Here is a 14,060-nt window from a genome sequence, read left to right on the forward strand (position 1 = left end):
CACAGCCCGGTGGAACCGGGGATCCCTTTCCCAATTATGCAGCTTGGCAGGAAGAGGTCGGTGCAGGGAGAATGCTCAAGGAGCCCCTTTGTCGCGGGGGTTGGTAGCACTGCCAGCCGCCTCCGACTGGCAAGACCTCCTCCCACTGAAGCCAACTGGGCTGGGCGCTTCTGCAACTGCACCTTCTGGGGCCGCAGCACAGCACTCAGTGGTCACGGGAGGGTCTAGATCCGATTCCCAGTTTCTAAACTGTGTCCTGGAGAGTTTCTGCAATTCAGCGAGAAGAGGCAGCGGAAGGCCCAGCCATCAATGCTTGGGCCCTTTACCCCGTTTCAGCCGGGGCAGCGCTGCTTTCCATTGCCCCATCTTATTTCAGTCGTCGTCTTCACGTTCAAGTTCATGGAGACTCAATCCAGATGTGCCTGGCTGTGATGGCCCCACTCAGGTCTCAGCCACTCTGACGTCTGGAGCTGGGCCTACCTCCCTGGCCCCCACTCCTCCACACCCACTGCACAGCCCCTCCCTGCCGGCTCTGGTTGGCTAAGGGTGTGCACAGGTGTGGAAGGAGCCTCTGCCCAGCGCGGAGCAGTGAGGCTAAAGGCTCCCATGTCCCCTGCTGACTTCCACCTGCAAAGGCCAGGCAGCCGCTGAAACCTCCAGCCCCACCAGGGAATACTGATAGTCACTTTGTCAGGTCACAACGGAAATCACATTTATTCTGCGTATTTTTCTCATGTTGCCGGCAAATTATTTGCATACGGATACAAGATTTGAGTATCTGGATCTTCCTGCAAGTTAGCTTTTATTAATCCTCTCCGCTTCACACTCGGACTGCGAATTTCCCCCCATTGATATGAGACATTGGTTAAACTTTTAAACTTGCCAGGTATTCATTTGTTTGTTCTATAAATATCTACTAAGTACCTGTTAAGTTCCTGGCATGCGGTGCTGGGGCCTGAGCAAGCAATGGACAAGACAGACAAGAACCGTGTTTCAGAGAGTTCACACTCCAGTGGGGGAGACAGGGAGCCAACAAGAATTCAAAATGAGATTATTACTGACTGCAATGCGTTATCACCCATGGGAAGGAAAGGCAAGGAACTCAGCAGGAGACCCAAGTGTGGCTGTGTGACGGAGGGGCATTTCCATTGGGTGGTCAGAGAGGTGCTCACTGAGGAGGTGGCATTTGAGCTGAGAGACAGAGGTCTCTACTAAAAAGTAGCCAGATAGCCAGGCATGGTGGCTCATGCCTGCAATCCCAGCACTTTGGTAAGGCCGAAGCAGGAGGATCGCTCGAGGCCAGGAGTTCAAGAGCAGCCTGGGCAACACAGCAAGACCCCATCTCTACAAAAAGGTTAAAAATTAAAAATTAAAACATTAGCTGGGTGTGATGGTGTGTACCTGTAATCCCAGGTACTTGGGAGGCCGAGGCAGGAGGATCACTTGAGCCCAGGAGTTCGAGGCTGCTATGGGTGACAAAGAAATACGCTGTCTCTAAAAATAATTTTAAAAAAAATTTTAAATACAGAAATAAATAAGTAGCCAGACAAAAGAGACAGGTGGAAGGGTGTTTTCAAGCAGTAGGTATAGCAAGTGCCAAGGCCCTGTGGTAGGAAGTAGTTGGTGCTGCTGAGGAGCAGAAAGGAAACCACTGAGGGCTGGTGAGCAAGAGATACGAGCTGTGACAGCAAGACAGGAGCTTCATCCAGGCTGGTGGGGCTTGAGGGTCATGGCCAGGGAATTTGGATTTTATGCTAAGAGTAATAAAAACACACCGATGGGTTTTTGGACATTCTTGTTACAAACTATTTCAGTCATTCAAAAGAGTATATATAAGATATATGTGAATTGTAAGGAATAGTATAATAAAACGCTCACGTACCCTTCACTGTTCCCCTCCCCAGTACCAGTACTCTTCATTTCTCCAGGAGGTAGTGTGTGTGTGTGTGTGTTTGTTTGTTTGTTTGTTTGTTGAGACAGAGTCTCATTCTGTCACCCAGGCTGCAGTGCAGTGGCACGCTCAGGGCTCACTCCTAGGCTCAAGCAGATTCTCCCACCTCAGCCTCCCAAGTAGCTGGGACTACAAAGTGTGAGCCACACACTGGGCTAATTATTATTATTATTATTATTATTATTGTTGTAGAGACAGGGTCTCACTATAGCCTAGCGCCCAGGCTAGTCTCGAACTCCTGAGCTCAAGTGATCCTCCCACCTTGGCCTCCCAAAGTGCTGGCATTACAGGTGTGAGCTACTGTGCCTGGCCAGAAGGTAGCCTGAATTTGTCCTGAATTTTAGTTTATAGTCTTTGCATTTCTTCCTAATACTACAAAAATAGAGCACCGTATTGTTTGGTTTTGCCTGGTTTTGAACTTCATTTAAGTGGACTTCTGCAGTGTGTATTCTTCTGCAGTTTGCTTTTCTGTTCAACATTATGTTTGTCAGGATCGTCCTCACTGGTGCACGCAGCTGCAGTTTACTCACCTTCACTGCTGCGTACGTAATACTCCACAGAGTGACAGTGTTGCGGTTTATCCTTTCTCCTGGGACCAATTTCTAATGTTGAACCGAACCCTGCATTCTTGGGATAAACCCAACTTGATTATGATGTGTTATCTTTTTTAAACATATGGTTGGGCTGGGTGCTCCCTTCTGTAATCCCAGCACTTTGGGAGGCCAAGGCAAGCGGATCTCCTGAGGTCAGGAGTTTGAGACCAGCGTGACCAACATGGTGAAACCCCATCTCTACTAAAAATACAAAAATTAGCCAGGTATGGGGGTGTGCGCCTGTAGTCCCAGCTACTTGGGAAGCTAAGGCAGGAGAATCGCATGAACCCAGGAGGTGGAGGTTGCAGTGAGCTGAGATCACACCACTGCATTCCAGCCTGGGAAAAGGGTGAGACTCCGAAAGGAAGGAAGGAAGGAGGGAAGGAGGGAGAGAGGAAGGAAGGATTCCATTTGCTGATTTTTGTTTAGGCTGGTGGGTCAGACTGGCCTGTCATTTTCCTCTCCTGCCTTGTCCTTTTCTAGTTTTGGTGTCAAGGTATACACGTTCCTTATAAGATGACCTGAGAGTGTTTCCTCTGATATTCTCTGGAGCACATGTCTAAGATGGGTAATACCATGAAAGAGTTTGATAAATGTTAGCTACCATGTTGTCATCCTTCTGCAACTCATATTTTTTGTACAGAATTCTGGCTTCTTCTGGTACCACTTGTCTTGCATAGATACCTACCCTAACCCCTGCCCTTTTCCCCCTAAAAAACAAAGAAAACACATGGCTCCCCCACATGTAACTCCAATTGCAATGCTCACAGCTGACTTAGAAAGCTGCATCTCTGTGGTTTTTTATAGGTGGATCTTTAACTCAAGACTCTAGCATGAAGAGTTGCCTTCTGGCCTGCCCTGAGTCTCCTCAAGTAACAACAGGTAGGTACCTCTCTAACTGGTTAATAATTTTTCTTTAAAAACTCAGATATAGAATCATTCATTTCTCCCTTAGGGCCTCCTCAGACGTGAGCAGTGATGGGGCCAACCCCAGGGTCTAGAGGTCGAGTTTGGCCAAGCCAGGACCCCAGACTGCCCACCAAGCCTACTGTGTTTTAGGGACATATTGGAAGCCGTGTGGTCCAAATCCTCTAAGCACAAAATTAGCTTCTTTCCATATTTTTGAAAGGAAAAGAACACCATGCTTAATATAGCTCGGGTGCTGTCCAGAGTCAACAAGCCAGGAACAGGGCAAACAGCTGACCAGCCGCCCCGCTGGGAGCTGGGTTTCCACAGACCCCATAAACCCATCAAGATCACGGTCCCCAAAGAGAGGGCTGAACTTGAAGAACAAGTTTATGCCACCGTTGCACACATAACCCTGCCATGAACCCAAAAAACCAAAACTGTTTTATGAAAGCAACACATAGATATTTCTGTTTTCTAATTCTTATTCTCCTCAAAAGAAAATGAGGCCGGGCACGGTGGCTCACGCCTGTAATCCCAGCACTTTGGGAGGCCGAGGCGGGCGGATCACGAGGTCAGGAGATCGAGACCATCCCGGCTAACACGGTGAAACCCCGTCTCTACTAAAAATACAAAAAATTAGCCGGGCGAGGTGGCGGGCGCCTGTAGTCCCAGCTACTCGGGAGGCTGATGCAGGAGAATGGCGTGAACCCCGGGGGGCGGAGCCTGCAGTGAGCCGAGATCGCGCCATTGTACTCCAGCCTGGGCGACAGCAAGGCTCTGTCTCAAAAAAAAAAAAGAAAATTAAAATCATGGTTAATCCCATCACACGGAGAAAATAACTATAAACATCATAATATATAATCCGAGTGTTGTGAAACTTAGTATGATACATTCAACAGTGTTTCTCAACCTTTTCCCTCACCTTGCGCTCCCTGAGAAGTCTTTTTAGACATTCTTTTTGGAATACTTGAAAGTTTAATGCCAAGGATGCCCTGTGTATCTATTTATATTCTGTGGCCCTGTGGAGGGCCACAAACCATTGTAATATCCAAGATTTTTTTCACCTCGTCCCCAAGAAACAATTTTTGCCCCTTGTGGGTGATCTTACCCCATTGAGAATACAAGCGTTAATTAACATTAAATAACAATTTCTTCTGTCTGTTTAAGAACTTACTATTGTGCTGGTTACATACTGTTCTCAGTGCTTTATGTATATTGTTTATTTATCATAACTCCCCTATGAGGTAGGTACTAGAGGGTTTTTGTCTCCCTTTTACAGTTGTGGAGACTGAAGCACAGAGAGGTTAAGTAACTTGCCCGGGGTCACACAGCTGGGAAGGAATAGAGTGAGAATCTGAGCCCAGGAAGCCTGGGTCCCAAGCTCACTCTTAACCACTCAGCTATGCTACCATGCAGCAATACAGTCAGATTGTGAAAATTCAAAAGAGAGAAATAGAAAGTAAAGGGTACACTTTCCGAGTTTCGTTCGTCCCCAGAAGCAATCATTGGTACAAGTCTGAAAGGTGACCCCCCCCCAGGATTTTTACATACGTGTGTATATATAAAAATACATTGTCTCTTTCATTTCAATGTAAGTACAATCATCCAGGCTTTTTCCCATGTATTCATCTGTGTATGGAGAATTTTTAAAAAATTAGAATCACGCTGAACATACTGTTGTTTTAACCTTGTTGTTTGATTTAAAAATATATTAGCTGCTTTGAGACCATAATTTTGTAAGTGCATGAACCATAATTTATTACCCTGATCTGGATTATTGGCTGTTGAAGTAATTTCTAGCTTCTCACCACTATAAAGCTGTGATGAATATCTCTGTACATAATTCTTAGAAATTGGAATTACAGAGCCAAAGGGTATAAACATTTTTGAAACTTTTGTTCTATAAATGCCAAAACTTGCCATCTAAAAAAGATGCCATGAAATTGCCATCTCAACACCTTTCCCCACACTGAGTATGATCACCTGTTTTTAATCATTGACAGTTTATCAGACAAAAAGAATGTATTAATCCCAACATTTTTATCTCTGCCCATGACTCACATCTGGAGCCTGTCTTTCTCTCGTGCAGCATAAGGCAAAGCTGGAATGGAGAATGAATGAGGGCAGGCAGTGAGGAGGTTAAAGCGGCTCAAATCACTAGTCTGCTAGCCACACTCTCAGCGTCCCAGGTACAAGGCCTGCCTGTCAGGCACTTAGCAGGTGCTCAGAACGTGATATTTTCATCACTCCTGCTTCCAGCACAAGCCCCTGGCTGTGTACTTCTCCACCCTCCGAGTCTGACCTTGTCTCAGATCCATTTGGTCGAACCGGTGCATTCCTAAGGCTGCCAGAGCCCCCATCCTTCCTTTTGCCGGCCATGAGTGATACTGTAAGAAATAAATATCCTTGTGTATGGTCCCATCTGGTCCTACCGCAGCCGTCTGCAGTGGGATCCCCTTTCAACGCCCTGCACGCCACACGCATGCCCATACCTACCTGTTCATATTCCATACATATGCATGCATATGTCCTGTTCATATTCCATACATATGCATGCATGTGTACATAGGTGCTCGCATGCATGCACATGTGCTCATGTGTGCATAAACATGTATGCACACATGTGTTCATGTGCCAGTGTGCCTTGGTGCTGTTTAACTCCTTCAAGAGCAGAGCCAGTGCGTTCACACACGTGCACACACACAGTGCTGTGCATTCAGGGTTCAGACCCAATTAGGCCAGTGGGAATCCTCTCCCACATAGACTTTCTGTATGTCCCACAGCCCTGAGCTAGGACACCCTGCTGTCTAATCCCACAGTTCCTGTACTTCCTTCTTACTTTATTGGTATTCCCTGTAGATCATTTTCCTGCTGGCCTAGAAGCTCTACTAATCCTTAACTTGCTCACTGCTGTTTCTCCAGTGCCTAACACGCTGCTTAGCAGGTAGTTAGATGCACAAGAAATATTTGTTGAGTGAAAAAAAAGAAGGAACAGACTTCAAGCTGATAAAGGATGTTGTTCCAAATATTTTTAGAGTATCTTTTAACAAAGTGGCCAATTTCAGATAAACTCATGGTTTCACAAGAAAATACCTTCGCAGCATCAGATTTCAAGCAGCCTGGTCAGCCATCCTTTTGGAGAGACTGGAAAGAATGCAGAACTGAAAACAGGTCCTTGCCCAGCTAAACATCTTGTAAATTTTACTGTTTTGCAAAAGTTCCTGTCACAGGAATAACGTATGGGGGAGCGGTTTAGCAAGGGGCATGGCTTGCTCCTCCTCCTTAGTCCTTGAAAATGTTCTAAACTAAAGCCTTAAGTGACTGCTTCTCTGGCTCACTCTCAACCAACAAATGCTGTGGAATCCCAGGACTGCTGGCTGCTCCCTTTAGCGCAGGGTCTCTGAGCTGCTTTATGGAAAGGAGGTTTATTTTGTCCAGCTGGGCACAGGAGCTAAGAGGAAGAGTGTGCAGGCCTCCGTCCCCTTTAACAAAGGGAGAACTCGATGTGGTTTCAGAGAAGCTTTGGCTTCATGTGGCCTCTATTCATTTCATCCAACATTGACTCTGCAAACTTTTTTTTTTTTTTTTGAGACAGAGTCTTGCTCTGTCACCCAGGCTGGAGTGCAGTGGCGCAATCTCGGCTCACTGCAACCTCCATCTCCCAGGTTCAAGCAATTCTCCTGCCTCAGCCTCCTAAGTAGCTGGGATTACTAGCATGCGCCACAGCACCCAGCTGTGTGTGTGTGTGTGTGTGTGTGTGTGTGTGTGTGTGTATTTTTAGTAGAGACGGGGTTTTACCATGTTGGCCAGGATGGTCTTGATCTCTTGACCTCGTGATCCATCCACCTTGGCCTCCTGAAGTGCTGGGATTACAGGCATGAACTCTGCAAACACTTTTTGAGTCCCTGCTGTGTGCCAGGCTTAGAGGTGATGATGATGTGTTCATGGGAAGAGAGAGACTCACCGCAGTGGTTGCTGGAGGCTTTGGGGAGCACATGAAAGGGGCATCTGAGCTATGGGTGACCAGAGAAATGTTCTGGAGGGTGGTTGGGGGTGAGTAGTGCAAAGAAAGGCAGGCCGGGAGATGCAGCAGGAGAGGCAGGAGCCAGGCTAAGGCCACCATGAGCAGCATCATTCTAAGAAGCTGGATTTTCTCCTGCAGGAAATAGGGAGCCATTGAGGGTGGTGAACAGATGACAGTAGGCTGTTTGGCCTGGTCATACCATTGGCTGAGGCCCTGTCCCCCAGGTGAGTCTGTTACAACCATCAATTGTGGCCCATTCATCCCATCGCTCACTCTCCTAGCAGCCTCCAGCAAGAGCTGAGATTTTACTGCACTTCATTAAATTCCACACAATGTTTTAATGACCTGAGCTCCGACCTTTCTGGCCTCCTGCAGGGAAAGGTCTGGCTTTTCCTTTTCAGGGAGTAGCGGGGTGGGCAGACCGGCCTCCCTTCTTGCAGCCTCGCATGAGGAGCCTGAGCACGTAAGACATCTGGAATGCATCAAAGGCAAGGCCCAGCCAGAGCCGGCGTGCTCGGTGCTGCTGCTTAACTCCTTCAAGAGCAGAGCCGCCACATTCACAAAGCGTCTGGAATCGGAACTGATCGTCCTCTCTGCTCTTTCTGCTTTCCTTCCAGGCCCTTCTGCCGCAGCCATCCACACGGGAGGCCTCGCGATTGCTCGGAACCATCCCGCAGGAGTTCAGCTGATATTTTTCTAGTGTGGGGCGAGAGATTTTGTGGAGTGCATTTAAGGGGTTTTTCTTGTGACTGCTGCTTTTTATATATTTATTTTCTTTCTTGGAACTGGGCCTCGCCCTCCTCCCCCTGACATGATGGCCCAGTCCAAGGCCAACGGCTCGCACTATGCGCTGACCGCCATCGGCCTGGGGATGCTGGTCCTTGGGGTGATCATGGCCATGTGGAACCTGGTACCTGGCTTCAGCGCGGCCGAGAAGCCAACAGCTCAGGGCAGCAACAAGACCGAGGTGGGTGGCGGCATCCTCAAGAGCAAGACCTTCTCTGTGGCCTACGTGCTGGTCGGGGCCGGGGTGATGCTGCTGCTGCTTTCCATCTGCCTGAGTATCAGGGACAAGAGGAAGCAGCGGCAGGGCGAGGACCTGGCCCATGTCCAGCACCCGACAGGCACTGGGCCTCACGCCCAGGAGGAAGACAGGTGAGGCCTGACTGTCCCCTTCCCTCCCCGGATTGGGGACGGGCACGCACGCATGCACACACATGCTCACACCTTTCTGTGGTGAAAAGACTGTCATCTACAAGGCTTTATTGTCTCATGTTCGCCCATGAAGCCTCTGTCAAAACAGTTTATCATTTTACAAATAACTTTAGATTTTTCTACCAGAGCTTCCCAAATAGCATGGTACAAATGGATTACAGGTAAACCAAAATTTTATTACAATAGATTTTTACACCGTGGAATACTATTCAGCCATAAAAAGGAAGAAAATACTGTCTTTTGGGCCGGGTGCAGTGGCTCACTCCTGTAATCCCAGAACTTTGGGAGGCCGAGGCAGGTGGATCACTTGAGGTCAGGAGTTTGAGACCAGCCTGGCCAACATGGTGAAACCCCATCTCTACTAAGAATACAAAAATTAGCTGGGCATGGTGGCACATGCCTGTAGTCCCAGCTACTCGGGAGGCTGAGGCATGAGAATCGCTTGAACCCGGGGGAGTGGAGATTGCAGTGAGTGAGCTGAGATAGTGCCACTGCACTCCAGCCTGGGTGACAGAGTGAGACTCTGTCTCAAAAAAAAACAACAACAAAAAAAACTGTCTTTTGCAACAACTTGGATGGAGCTGGAGGCCATTACTCTTAAGTGAACCAGCATTTTGACCCGCCCAGGGGCACTGAACAGGGCCTGGGGTGGCCAGCACATTTGCTTGTCCCTTCACCCCAGCATGCTCTGTACGCTTTAATTTGTAATGGCTGGGAAGCAATTTTCCATTTGAGCAAAAATGCCACCAACAAATTTAAAAGATAAGTGATACATTGGGGAACATATGATAATAGTTGGTATCCCTATTATAAAAAGAGCTCTTAGAAATGAATATGTAAGATGAATATACCAATAGGAAACAAAGGTTATGAATATTCCATAGATGTTCAACCAATAGTTGTTCAGCTTCATTAGTCATGAAATGCAAGCAAAAAGATGTCTTTTCTTTTTTTTGCCTATTATATTGATCAAGATAGACAGCCCCTGACGTACCTATTCAATGGAGTTCTATGCAGCCACTGTTGATCTATATTTGTTAATGTGGGACCATATCCACAACAATGAGAAAAGGAGGATATAAAACAGCATCTTTGGTCAGGTTATGGTCCCATCAAATGTTGTGGCTGTGGGATTGGAGAGGGGTAGGAAAGGTATACACCAGAATGTTACAGTGGTTTGTCTCCAGGTAGAAGGATTCAGGATGTTTTTCTTTTCTTCATTAGATGTTTCCGTGTTGTTTGAATTTTCTACAAGCATTTCTTATCTTTACAACGGGAAGGGAATTGTTCTTAATTTAATATGGATTAAAGGGAACCCTTGGTACACTAATGGTGGGAATATAAATTAGTGCAACCACTATGGAGAAGTTTAGAGGTTCTTCAAAAAACTCAAAATAGAGCTACCAAATGATTCAGCAATGCCACTTGTGGGTATACACCAGAAGAAAAAAAAATCTCATTATATTGAAGGGATTTCTGCCCTCCAATGTTACCAGTTACCACCCCTTTTCATGGTGATGACCTGGAAGTTACCGTCCCTTTCCTAGAATGTTCTAAATAGCTTGCCCTTCAATTTACATTAACCCACTTCTTACTTTTGCACATAATTGAAAGTGGGTGTAAGTGGGTATAAATACAATTTCCAAATTAAACTCATTTTCTGATAACAAAGGATAACACATGCTGTATTGGTCAGGGTTCTCCAGAGACTCAGAACCAGAGGGATATATATTTTTTTAAGTGGAGATTTATTATGAGGAATTAGTTCCTGGGATTATGGAAGCCAAAAAGTCCCACAATTTGCCATCTGTAAGCTGCAGACCCAGGAAAGCAAGGGGTATAATTCATTCTGAGTTTGAAGGCCTGATTGAGAACGAGGGGAGGTGAGGGCATAGATCCTAGTCTGAGAGCAGGAGAAGATGAAATGAGATGTCCCAGCTCAAGCAGTGAGGCAGGGAGAAATGAGTCAAATTCCTGCCTGCTCTGACTCTTGGTCTATCTAGGGCCTCCATGGGTTGGATGGTGCCACCACACTGAGGAGGGGAATCTGCCTTACAGAGCCCACTGAGCTAAATGCTAGTATCTTCTAGAAACACCCTCGCTCTCACAGTGTTTAATCTGGGCAACCATGGCCAGTCAGGTTGACACCTAAAATTAACCATCACACACGCTTATTCTAGAAAACTTGAGAAATATAGAAAAGAACAAAGAAGAAATATCAATCACTCATCATTCCACACCCTAGCTGTGAGCACATTTGAGTTCATTCCTAAAGGAGGGTGGGAGGAAAACCAGGGCAGACTTTGAGGTTTCTGATGTTGTCCATGATCACCCCACAGGTTCAAGTATAGGGTCCTGGAAAGTGGCTATTGGCGTTAATTCCGACAAATGTGTAGAAAATATCCTGACTTTTTGGTTTTCTCTTTCAACAGTCAAATGAGAATAAGGCTGAGAGGACCCGATCTTTTTGAGTCTTGGGATAAACTTGGAAGATAAAATTACAGAATAATTTGAGACACACATGAATGTTATATTTCAGATATTCTTTCTCTACCTGGGGACAACCATTTTAATGAACGTCGATAGCAACTTTGTACATTTTTGTGTTGCCTTTGACCAAAGGACCCAGCTGAGCATTGGAATAGCTCACCCAGTGTGTCGCTAAGTGGGAAAGCCTTAAAGGCAAAGGAGGTTTAACACCCAGATAACATGGTGGAGTAGTTGAGAGTATAGTGTTCACTTCCTGCCCTCCCATTTCCTGAAGGTCTGACCAAGTCACTTAATCTTGATGTATCTCAGTCCATCTATAAATTGGGTATTATAATAATAGTGAGATAGGAAACAGGCAGGACTTGTTTTCTGATCATAACCCTGCTGACCAAAACAGGATGTGGTCCAGATGAGATAAGGTTTAAAAAAACACTAGCCAAAGCCAGCAAACGGGAACGAGGGTGATCCCTGGCTGCCCTCATTGCTCATCATCATGGGACACTCTCACCAGTGCCATGACAGTTTATAATTGCCCTGACAACGACCTGGCAGTTACCATCCCTTTGCATGATAACGACCCAGAAGTTACCTTTCCTAGGAAGTTCTAAATAGCTTGCCCCTCAATTTGCATTAACCCACCCCTTAATTTGCATGTGACTAAAAGTGGGTATAAATACAATTTCCAAGAGCCCCTATGTGGCTGACTCTGGGTGTACTGCCTATGAGTTAGCCCTGCTCCACAAGAAGCAGTGCCCTTCAATAAAGAATTGTGGTCTTACGCCACTGGCTCACCCTTGAATTCCTTCCTGGATGAAGCCAAGAACCCTACCAGGCTAAGCCCCAATCTGGGGACTCACCTGTCTTGCATGAAAAGAACTTAACTGATAGTGTTGTTAGGAATCTGAAATTGGTTCATATTTGTTAAAATACTTAGAAGAGAGCCCAGCTCATAGTAAACACTTGAAGTGTTTGCTTTTATTGCCTCTAAGACCCATTTGTTATTTACAAGGTTGCTGTGTGTGGACTCTTTGGAGCCCATCTCTTTGGGATTTTGAATGACTTGAGCGCAGGCTAACACTCTCCCTGTCTGTGTGTCTTCTTGCAGTCAGGAGGAAGAAGAGGAGGATGAGGAGGCTGCCTCAAGGTACTATGTCCCCAGCTATGAGGAAGTGATGAACACAAACTACTCAGAAGCAAGGGGAGAGGAGCAGAACCCGAGGTTGAGCATCTCTCTCCCGTCCTATGAGTCACTGACGGGGCTTGACGAGACCATCCCCACATCCACCAGGGCTGACGTGGAGGCCAGCCCCGGGAACCCCCCTGACAGGCAGAACTCTAAGTTGGCCAAACGACTGAAACCGCTGAAAGTTCGAAGGATTAAATCTGAAAAGCTTCACCTCAAAGACTTTAGGATCAACCTCCCGGACAAAAACATCCCTCCTCCCTCGATAGAGCCTTTGACTCCTCCACCGCAGTATGATGAAGTCCAGGAGAAGGCCCCCGACACCCGGCCGCCCGACTGAATGGCCCCACTTGAGCCACGCTCCCTCCTGTCTCTCACACCTTTCGACCCCAAGACTCTAACAAAGCCACATGAGCCACGGTTGAGAAGCAGAGGGACCAGCTGTGCATGGAGCCATTTGGATGGTGGGGGGGATTCTGTGTATCGGGAGTGACTTTGTTGCCCCACACAGCCTCCTGCTGCAGGTGCTTTGGAAAGAGATGCTGCCTTGGAGCTGGTGAATCTGTGGACCACACTCAAGGGTGTGGCACAGGCATCTTCCCATCCTCTTCACTCCGAATCACAGGCGACACATTCTCCTTTCCAGCTAGGAAAGGGTTCCTCGCGGCTGGTTTAGATTGCGGTTGTTTGTTTTGCTTCTACTAAGACTGTTTTGTTTCAAAAAGGAAACAAGTTTTGTGTTTGCTGTCTACGCTGGAGTCCTGAACTGTGGGTAGGAAATACGACCTGGCTTTGTAGAAAGGACACAGGGCTGTTTTATGAACTAAGCGGTGAGGCTCAGGTGGCCGCTCTCGCAGAGCCCCTGATGCTGTTGTTCTTTGAGGGCTTAAGGCCTGATGAACTTAGGCACGTGATGCATAATAGTCTTAAATGGTACACTTAACTAGTCTCTTCTGTGTAACAGCAAAAAAAAAAAAAAAAAAAAAAAAGAAAAGAAAACTGTAGGAAATGTTCTGTTCTTTTCGAAATGCCATGCAATGGAGCTTTTTGTAATAAAATATTTTATATGTAGTACATTTGGGTGCTGAGTTACTTTAGCAGCTCTTCCAATACTGACTTTCTTAGGAGAAAATGGCAATAATAATAGCTAATATGTACTGAATACTTATGCCCAGTGTTGTGCTAAGCATTTCACACATCACCCCATTTTGTCTGGACCCAAGTCTGGTAATAATGCCATCTGTAGGTCAGCTCACAGAGGCTTTAGGTTAATGTAAGTGCCCTGTGTCACGCTGCTAGTAAGCGGTAGAGCTGGGCTTTGAGCCCAGGTTGCCTGGCTCCAAGGCCTGAGTTCTTACATACCCCCCCATACATTTCAGTGTAAAGAGCTTTTCCAGACTTTGAATGAAGACTTGCACTTCTCGAGTTCAGGGGTTGTCCCTGTCAACCCATGCGCCCAAAAGAAAGTTCTGGTTGTTTGAACAGCAGCTTTCTACCTGTCTAGGCATCCTTCCTTTCTCCCTCTCCTGAGAACTGGCCCAGGAGGAAGCTCAGTGCAGCTTGTCTTCTGCCCCCAGAACTGACAGGCTACGTAAGTGTGTGGGGGTGGGTGAGCATGTCCCCCTGGAGGGGGAAAGTGAGTCTGTGCAGCCCAGAAAAGCAGTGCAATGAATAAGAAATGCCCAGGGGATCGCA

General features: G+C 46.8%; 1 protein-coding gene across 4 annotated transcripts in view; it reads left to right on the forward strand.

The window, feature by feature from the left end:
• TMEM51 (transmembrane protein 51) overlaps window positions 1–13,439 on the forward strand; it is a 69,757-nt gene extending 56,318 nt beyond the window's left edge. For 2 of the 4 annotated variants that reach the window (XM_032759002.2, XM_032759001.2), the window contains exons 2-4: window positions 3,352–3,426; window positions 8,095–8,632; window positions 12,288–13,439. In XM_032759002.2, coding sequence (XP_032614893.1) covers window positions 8,289–8,632; window positions 12,288–12,705 — 762 coding nt within the window. In that variant the 5' untranslated portion in view covers window positions 3,352–3,426; window positions 8,095–8,288 and the 3' untranslated portion in view covers window positions 12,706–13,439. The remainder of the gene's footprint in view (window positions 1–3,351; window positions 3,427–8,094; window positions 8,633–12,287) is intronic. The other 2 variants (XM_032759006.2, XM_032759003.2) reach the window with 2 other exon arrangements.
• The last annotated feature ends 621 nt before the right edge of the window (window positions 13,440–14,060 follow it).

Source organism: Hylobates moloch, unplaced genomic scaffold, assembly GCF_009828535.3.
Source record: "Hylobates moloch isolate HMO894 unplaced genomic scaffold, HMol_V3 SCAFFOLD_9, whole genome shotgun sequence".
Lineage (NCBI taxonomy): Eukaryota > Metazoa > Chordata > Mammalia > Primates > Hylobatidae > Hylobates > Hylobates moloch.